We start from the raw sequence: 9,723 nt of genomic DNA, 5'->3' as shown, positions 1-9,723 counted from the left end.
TCAAAATCATCATCATGACATTACAAAATACAGTGGCATTAAAAAGTAGTCACATCACAGCAAACTATTGACACTTTCATCATCATAATCATTACACCAATGTGTCTGCATCATGTTTTAGGCTCCATATTATCGTCTAAACTCATGATTATTTTGAATACTGGAGAAACCCAAGGGAATAATCATGTTAGAATATCATACTTTTTAAATTAACCTTGAAATAGTTATACAAAATAGAAAAATCTTTATGATAGCTTATAATAGAAAAGAAAGAAAGATCTGGCAGTGTAAGGTAGAACTATGCATTATAACTATGTAGTTAATATTCCTCCTTTCAGTTGCTCAGTTTGGAATTCACCCTACTCCATTTTGGGGAGGACGTATAACAATTTGAGATATAATTCACATATTCTACAATGCACCTATTTAAAGTACATAGAATCAATGGCTTTAGTGTATTCACAGGAATGTACAACCATCAACAATCCATTTTAGAACAATTTTTATCATCCAGTTAGTAATCATACATCCCCTTTACCCCCAAGAAACCACTATATTTACTTTCTGTCTATGGATTTGTCTATTCGAGACCATTTTACATAAATGGAATCACGGCATGTGGTCTTTTGCATCTGGCTTCTTTCACTTAGCATATTGTTTAAACTTCACTCATCCATATTGTAGCATGTATGTCAGTACTTCATCCTATCCCATTTTATATATCCCTCAAACGCCCCCCTAAAAAACTCAAACCAGTCTGTAACTCTACTGTTACTAAAAAAGAAGGTCAGCAAATTCTCTCTTTTGAAATGGAGTTGTCAAGTGAAATATTTATTATAGTATCTTACGGTGTTATGATTTTTAAATGTCGTTTTCTTTAGCTTCATCTATATTTTTCAAATGTTCTATTCCAAATAGGTATTACTTTAATTAGAAAAAAACGTTTGTGAGGAGGAGGAGGAGGAGGACAGACCCCAAAAGATACGTGCAAAAAGTGCACATGACCAAGTATTCGGTTATATAGAAGTTGTTTTTCTATTTCAGGTGAAAATAAATTTTTTAGGGCTGTACCTATGTTGTCAAAGCACCAGAGATGCCAAGCTGGACCCAGGTCTTACAACTGAGCCGCAGTTTGGCTCTCCCTCCAAAGTGAGTGTCCACACTAACCGAATGGCAATGCAACGCTTACTCCACTGCCGTGGAGGCATACCCCGCATCCTCCTATGGGGTAAATCTGTTACCATACACTTAATATCTTCCTACTTTTTCAAATTGAACGTTTATTTGAAGAAATAATTTCCAAATAACTAATAAAATCAGAAAATCACAGACAATCACAGTTGTAAATCTATAAAGACTTTATCTTAGAGCAGGCCTTGAAAAACTCAAACAGGACAACAAAAGAAGGTAAAGATTTCCGGTCTTAGTTGATTTCCTGGAGGAATGCTGGAATGTCATGTAGTGATCTGCAAATATGAAAAGGCCCTGCAAGGTTCTGAGCAGCTGAACGGTAGTTCTCAAACGTCTTGACCCTTACACTCTTCATGCTTTGTGCTCTCTGGCTGCATATCCTCCTCACCTGCCAGTAAGAAATGGTCGAGCATTCTATAGTTTGTACCATAAAGACAAAAACAAAGCGTAGGGAACGTACTTTTTCCAACCATACATGCTGCCCTGACAACCCTGCTCCACTAAGAGTCACTTAACAGAGAGCAGTCAGTCATTTTTTCTTAATAAAACATTTAGGCGGGACATGCTGAACAAAAATCTGCTTATCTGTTTCTAGGTAAATTACTTCCTTCTAAGCAAACTAAACATTTTACTTGCTCTATCTGACAAAAGAGATAAGTCATTTACATAAAATTTCTCATTACCTCTTTTAATACTGATATCATGTTCAATTAAGCTTTTGCCCTTAACTATTAGCCTTACACTTTGTGCTTTCTTCGTGAAGTATCTCAGTGTAGTGGAAAAAACCTTTTAGACCTAGATTTGAAGACTTGGCAGCAATGAACAAGTTAATTAGTCTTGCCATGCTTCAGTTTCCTTACCTCTAAAAATGAGGCTAAAAATACTTACCTTATAGGATATGAACAATTTATTATGCAAGACAGTGTATATAAAGGGACTAGCTTTACACAGGTACATGGTAAACTTTAGTTTCCTTCTCTTTCCCTATCAAACATAGCTCATGTTAGTATGCTACATAGTGTTAACAGACATTTGTTTTTAAGAGTAAAATCCATAATCAAGATCATTAAATCTTATAAAGTTTTTCAAATTTTGTATACTGGCTAGTTTTCACATGTATAACATGCTTCCTGCAATGTTAACATTTAGGTAGCATGATGAAGGAAGACTTTCAATAAAATCTTTAAAAATAGCTAAATGGATATAAATGAGGTGTCACATTTCAGCTTATTTTCACCCCTGTCCCCTGCAAAACAATGACCACTATTGGCTCTTAGATTACTTAAACTCTTTTTTAAGAGTGAGAGAGGGTACCATCTCTAAAAGAGAGAAAAAATAAATCATATAGCACCCTTTAAATAAATTACTGCTTTAAATGCTGCAACTTCATAATAAGCAGAATGTTTCTTTTGGAGAAAACACAGGAACATTGTACAACGGTATTACCTTCAATATTCTGGTGGTCTATAAAAGGTGCTGGTCCCCATATTCTAACAGTGCCATCATCTGAGGCGCTGGCCATCATGGATGGAATCTGTGGGTTCCAGCTCACACAGTTTACTGTACGTGTATGCCCTGTCAGCTCCGCAATTGGCAGTTCACTACGTTTGTGCCAGATGTAAACCTTGTGATCTGAATACACAGTAATTTAGAGAAAAGTTAGGGAGTTGTTTTACATTAACAAAACCAACTGATCTTAAGTTTGTCATTCACTGCACACAGAATATATGACTTTTGCTTACTAGAACTTAAAGGGAGAACAAGTATAACATGAAAAGTTTAATAAATTACCTTATGAAAAGCCATTTTAATAAAATACACTTTTTTCCTGTTAAAGATGATCAGCTCTCAAGTCACAAAAAAAAATCTATCTACAATATATCTGTCAACACATGAGTAATAAATAATTACAAATTGAGGTCCTTGGACATAAGGACATAAACAAATCCGGGATAGGGATAATGATAAAATCTATGGAAATGTGAGGTGACAGAAAAGCAATGTATCGGCCAGGTGCAGTGGCTCACACCTATAATCCTAGCACTTTGGGAGGCCGACGCAGGAGGATCGCTTGAGGTCAGGAGTTTGAGACCAGCCTGAGCAAAATCAAGACCCTGTCTCTACAAAAACTGAAAAATTATCCAGGCATAGCGGTAAGTGCCTGTAGTCCCAGCTACTCGGGAGGCTGCGGTGAGAGGATTGTTTGAGCCCAGGAGTTTGAGGATGGAGTGAGCTATGATGACCCTACTGCACTCTAGCCCGGGTGATAGAGTGAGACCGTGATATATTCAAATTCAAAAACAGTAACAATGAAGATGATAGCTAAACTCTTACTGGGTGCTTACAAAGTACCAGATACCAAGCGCTGTATGTACATTATTTAATCTTCACCACTATCTCACCCTTTTTATGGTGACTGGAACTCTGTGAGGTTAACAGCTAGTAAATGGTAAAGTTGGGTTTCAAATCCAGAGGAGCCCTGCTCAAGAGCTTACTAGTGAGTTTAGACAATGGACCCTTATCTGCACCATAATATGGCTTTGTAGTAGACTATTTATATAATCTCATGAAATGACTATAAAAAACAAACTGGGCACAGTGGCTCACATCTATAATCCCAGTACTTTGGGAGGCTGAGGCAAGAGGACTGCTTGAGGCCAAGAGTTTGAGACTAGCCTGGGCAACATAGTAAGTCCTCATTTCTACAAAAATAAATAAAAATAAATTCGCCAGGTATGGTGGCGAATGCCTGTAGTCCTAGGTACTTGGGAGGCTGAGATGGGAGAATCGCTTAAGCCTAGGAGTTCGAGGTTGCAGAGAGCTATAATCATACCACTGCACTACAGCCTGGGTGACAGAGTGAGACCCTGTCTCTACAAACCAACCAAGCAACCCAAAATCCCTACAGCGTTCTTTCTTTGCGATAAACTAATCTTCAAAAACAAACCACAACAACCAAATAGTACAAAGTATTGGTTATAGACTCTGGAACCAGACTACCCAAAATCACATCCGTTCTCCAACTTAGTCACTAGCTATGTAACTTTGGGCAAGTTACTCATTCTTTGCAACTCTTCATCTGTAAATGGGGATACTTACCTCATCTTGTTGTTATAAGAGGATTAAATACATTTGTATAGGAAGAAGTGTTTTGAACAGAGTAAATACCATGTCACTGTGAACAGATTAAGTACAGGTGATGGTTCTTGAACAGAAGGCAGAGTCTCAGGCTGAACTGGAAGGGTGTTTAATCTGATAATGTACCAGTCAACTATGTGGTCAATGTGGAAACTATCAGCGGGTATGCTGCCAACTGGGGAAACTTCATGAAGAATGTGCCCTAGTTTTAAAACTTCCAACATAAAAATAAAAAGCTGAGCCTATTATCTGAATCTTTTTTGTGTGTGAAGCAAAAGCTGCAAGGCACTAATTGAAGAAATGGATTTATCTTTCTTAGAAGGTATTTGTTGTTCAGTAATTTTTGAAAATAATTTTTTCTTGCATAAAATGAAATTAGAAAGAAAAAGAAAAAGGCAGATTAGCCGTGTTTCCCTTCTAAATTGAAGAGGTCTAAAAGGAGAAAGATCATAGCGTTAAAGTGTGATACAACTGAAACGTTCCTATGTGCAAAGGAAAATGCTTTCATGAATATATAATACGAGGAGGATACTAGCTGAAGAGGCAGCAAAAAAAAAAAAAAAAAAAAACCAGGATTTGATGTAATCAAGGTCAGAATGACAGGCTTTATGATCAAGCTCTGCTTGCTCTATCAGTCTGGGAAATCCACTGCTTCTGCAAGCGTAAAAAATATGTCTAGTTTTTCTATACATTGCCAGCACAATGAAAAAGCTTGAGTGTGGCACAACTTTTTGGGGAAAAGGTTTCCTAATTGCTCTATTTTACACTGGCATTTTATATATAAATGTTTGGGGATTTGGAGGGTCCTTCCAATTAAGTGGCAAATGGATTACTGCAGTCATGGTATATTCACTATTTCTGGTGTTCAAAACATTTTCAGAACCATTCTAAAGCACTTGAGTCATAAGAAAACTAATCTCTTTACTTTATAATTGTCTCATTTTTAGCTCTAAACAGAATAAAATGTGGTTTAATTATATGATTCAGCAGGCTTGGTTCTAAGTTAGTTTGGGCTTAAAAAAAGTTTGTCATCAATAGAGATAATGGTAGCTGTACATACTTTTCAGCACCTCTAGGGTATATATTTTTAGAGAGAGCTATGGGGGATTCTGCAGCACAATTAAGAGAAAAAAAAAAAAACTAGCAGAAGCAAGACTGAATAGACCATGGGGGAAGAGAGCTTAAGAATAGGAGGAACTAAAAAGCAAATAGAAGTAGAAGGTTTTAACATATTCAGACCATAGAAAAAGTCAATTAGAAACCAATGGAGAATTTGGAAGACCATAACATGGTACAACAGATAAATCATTTGATTGGAAAAAAGTGAATTCACACTTGTTACCTAACAAACCACTCCTCTCTCCTCCCAATCTTGTCTGACACCAATTTTTTGGGGAAAGAAGGAATAGAGAAATTCATGTGCTTGATGTTAAAATCTAAATCTCTAAATAACTCTCCTTTTCCAATCCTTAAATATACTTTATTCTCAAAGGAAAAACTTGTTTTACTTTATGATCCTATTATCTATTAAAATCAGTTTTTGGTCAAGATAGGGACATCTACAATAAATGGAACATAACCAAAAGTGTTTACCAACATAATATAGTTCCTTGGTCTATCTTATAAAACTATTTTTAAAAGTGCCTTAAATAATTTGCTTCTATAGTACCTAGAACTGTATAATGAGTATGCAAGAAAAATGTGTTGAATGAAAACTTGCAGTAATTTGCCATTAATTATGTTCCTATCACCTTAAAAGTACACTAAGTTTTACTATTGTCTCACTTATTTGTGTTTGCATCTTTTAAACAATTTTTATTTTATTTTTTCTTGTCTATTATTGTCTTTTCTATGTTACCACCTTTTGTGAATCCAGAACAATTCGTATTTTAGATTAGACAGACTTAAGATACATGCCTGCCCGGAATACTGATGCTTTTAGACTGGAGAACAAATTTATTCACAAGAGTAAGAGTACGGATGAGTCTCTTAATTTTGGTTTTTCTGAAACTGTAAGAATTATCAAACTGAATTAATCTCTATGGTCACTGAAGAAATACTGAAGATCTAACTATAGTCAATTCTGTCCAAGCTCAGGTAAAACATAACTAACTTTAACCTTTTAGACACTACGAACCCTTGAAAACTACCAGTCCCATGAAAAAACAACCCAGCATATGAAAATATACAATGATTTAACTAAATCTTGATTTGATACACGCCCCAAACACACCTCTACATGGTCAGAACAGGCACTACAGATTTGTAACAATAAGGAGGGTGTAAGTCATTACAAAAAAGGGAAATTAACAGTATATTGGATAAATAACTCAAAAAATTTGTAATTTAATATCTTGAATTTTCTTGGAGACACGACTACCTTCATAAATTGAGAGAGAATTAAGAAACTTTAATATCAATACGTGTAAACTGATATAACACAATTTACCTTCACTGCCACTGGCGATGAAGTCTTCATTATGGCCTCCAAAACATGAATGAATTGTATAAAACCCTTGTGTAACACCTTGATACTTTCTTACTAAAACTCTGTCTTGCAAGTCCCATAAATGAACTCCCTGCAGGCAAAAGAAAATACAGGTATTTATTCTACCTCAACTCAAAATAATTTTAAAAAGTAATCTGTGAATATCTCTTTGCTTGATAGAACACTTTTATTTTCTATTTATGAAAAATGCCAATGTTCTGATAAATTTATGGTTGATTCTACATATTTAAGGATCAAACACATGTAACAAAATTTAATAAGTAAAATATGTTATATACTAATATAATTAGAATAAAACTTATACTAAGCTAAATTTTTCTGAAAATTACATTAAAAAACATACCTGAGTTGCTACATTTAACAAAGCTAATCGGCCATTTTTTGAAATAGTAAAAGACATAATAGGATGATCTTCTTGTACTCTGCAACCAGAAAATAATTTGTCAAAAACAACATATTAAGAATGAAGACATTCAAATTATAAATATAAAATGTTCCAGCTTAATATATCAAAATATAAAGTGTTCTAGCTTAAATATGACAATTTTGCCTGCAATCATTATCATGCACTGTACTTCAACCGAGAAGAATCTGAGTTAATGATTACTAAGTACTACCTGACCAACAATACAAATTACCAATCAAATCAAAACCAAAACAAGAAACATAATCAAAGCTGTTTTGAAAAAGTTCTATACATTTTAATATAAATCAGATAATTGCTATTTAATAGAAACAAAAAATAGTTACATGTTCCTATCCGTAAGGTCCTCGAAGTTATATCCCCGAATTCGCTGGTGTGTATCTGATGCCAGAACAGTCTTCCCGTCACTCAAGCACCAAAGGCATTGCACTCTCACCCCTTCCCAAGAGTCAAGGAGATTACCGTCTAAATCCTGAGCAGGAGAAAACTACTATTAACTCCATTGCTGAACAGCACTCAGAAAGCAAACAGAGAACCAAAAGAATCTCTTCACAATATCTTTTAGTAATAGGTTTGTTTTTTCCTGAGCTTGATCTCAACCTAATTGTTGAGTGTTTTTCTTATAGTGTTTTGCACTGTAAGAATTTGAATATAGATCAAATTTCATTACAACATTACCTAAGAGTGGATGGGAAGATGTGTAAATCTATTTTTCTTCAGTAGCCCATTATGTATAAACAAAATAAAAAGAAAGAAACAATCCTAATTTCCAAGTAAGGTCTCACTTTTATTAGAAAAAAAATTCAAAAACTCCTTTAAAATTCACTATACTGGAATTTGTCATATAATATTCAGAAGTTATGATATTGAAAAAGATTACTAAAACATCCTATAGCTTTATACAGAACTTAGGAATCTGTTACGATATTTTTCAAAACTTTACCAAATTTGTAATGTGCTCTATGGATCAAAGCTCTTACAGTTGTTATCTTAATACATATTCAAAGTTCTGAGAGGAATTACTGTTCCCATTTTATAGATTAGAGAATTACCAAGTCCAGTACCCTGAAGGCTTAAACACTATATGGGACAGCAAAGTCAGAAGAAACACACATGGTTGTCTTGCACCCTGAGAACTGAGAACAGCTTATAATCATGCTGAGATAATATGACACTAAATTCCATGTGTTTCAAACCAGCTTAATAAAAGAAACTGGTAGCTTGTTTTAGCTAAATTAAATGGTTTATTATCTTGCTTAATTTAACTTTAAAAAATAAATCTGGGCCAGGTGCAGTGGCTCACATCTATAAATTCTAACACTTTGGGAAGCTGAGGTGGGAAGATTGCTTGAGCCCAGGAGTTCGAGACCAGTTTGGCCCATAGCAAGACCCTGTCTCTACCAAAAAAAAAAATTAGCTGGATGCAGTGGTGCATGCCTGTAGTCCCGGCTACTTGGGAGGCTGAGGCAAGAGGATCACTTGAGACCAGGAGTTTGAGCTATGATGACACCACGGCTCTAGCCTGGGCAACAGAATGAGACCCTGTCTCCAAAAAAATAAAATCTGAAACTGTCTATTAGAACTATTCAAGGCAGTCATATGAGACAAGACAGAATCTAGACAAAATACTAATGACACATTGGTATCACTGTTTACTGTGTCGTAAGACTTTTTTACCTGTTACTTTTATCACTCCAACAATCCAAGATAATTGGAGCAGCTACTGAGCAGAAGATAACCCAGAGACTGAAAAGTTCTCTGGCAGCACTTGTCACCAATATCCCTCAAATATTTAAGACAGTCTATCCACGAAATTCAGCAATTTTTTTTTTGGTTACAAAAATTTAAAGGGCAGAAAATCTCAAAAGCAATTAAATGCTAAATATTTCCATTCCTGTAAATTAGAAATTTGCTTATAAGAACAAAAATGTTTAGCAAAATAAATTTTTTGTTTTACTAAACTCAAAGTCTATACTTTATACAAACATTTCAAGTCATTAAATGAATGAAGGAAAAAATAACAAAATTCTATAGGACGGTGCTTGCCTAGGAGGATGGTAAAGTAGGTCTTTATATAGCATACTTTATAAAAGATATTGAGTCAAGTGAATTCTTTATTTAAACACAACTAAATTTGCTTTTAAACAAGTAGACATTGAGAAGGGGACACTGAATACTCACACACTGATAGAACTGCCCACGCTGACCTCCAGTCACAAAGCGCTTCCCATCTGGATTCCAAGCCACACTTGTTAAACTGTCTTCATGAGACTGGCTCATTTTTGTCCTCAGTTCTCCTGTCTACAAGGAAATAAAACTGTGGATAAGACCTTCAAGATAACCCTCTAAAGGGAATGTATAAAGAAAAAAAAAGAATGTGTAAAAAAAAAAGTAACTGGGATATCTGATGAATTTGATATTTCTAATTAGAGAAATCAATTGTTTCAACCAGTCCTACCAA

General features: G+C 34.9%; 1 protein-coding gene across 3 annotated transcripts in view; it reads right to left on the bottom strand.

Annotated features, from left to right (window-relative positions):
- Positions 1 to 9,723, bottom strand: part of WDR26 (WD repeat domain 26) — a 42,813-nt gene that overhangs the window by 2,963 nt on the left and 30,127 nt on the right. For all 3 annotated transcript variants that reach the window (XM_012644059.1, XM_012644060.1, XM_012644061.1), the window contains exons 9-13: positions 9,444 to 9,563; positions 7,589 to 7,734; positions 7,182 to 7,260; positions 6,779 to 6,908; positions 2,638 to 2,823 (exon numbers count right to left, since the gene is read on the bottom strand). In XM_012644059.1, coding sequence (XP_012499513.1) covers positions 2,638 to 2,823; positions 6,779 to 6,908; positions 7,182 to 7,260; positions 7,589 to 7,734; positions 9,444 to 9,563 — 661 coding nt within the window. The remainder of the gene's footprint in view (positions 1 to 2,637; positions 2,824 to 6,778; positions 6,909 to 7,181; positions 7,261 to 7,588; positions 7,735 to 9,443; positions 9,564 to 9,723) is intronic.

Source organism: Propithecus coquereli, unplaced genomic scaffold (genome assembly GCF_000956105.1).
Source record: "Propithecus coquereli isolate 6110/MARCELLA unplaced genomic scaffold, Pcoq_1.0 Scaffold205, whole genome shotgun sequence".
NCBI classification, from domain to species: domain Eukaryota; kingdom Metazoa; phylum Chordata; class Mammalia; order Primates; family Indriidae; genus Propithecus; species Propithecus coquereli.
The sequence above is the reverse complement of the archived record's forward strand: the minus strand, read 5'-3'. Positions and strand labels throughout refer to the sequence as shown.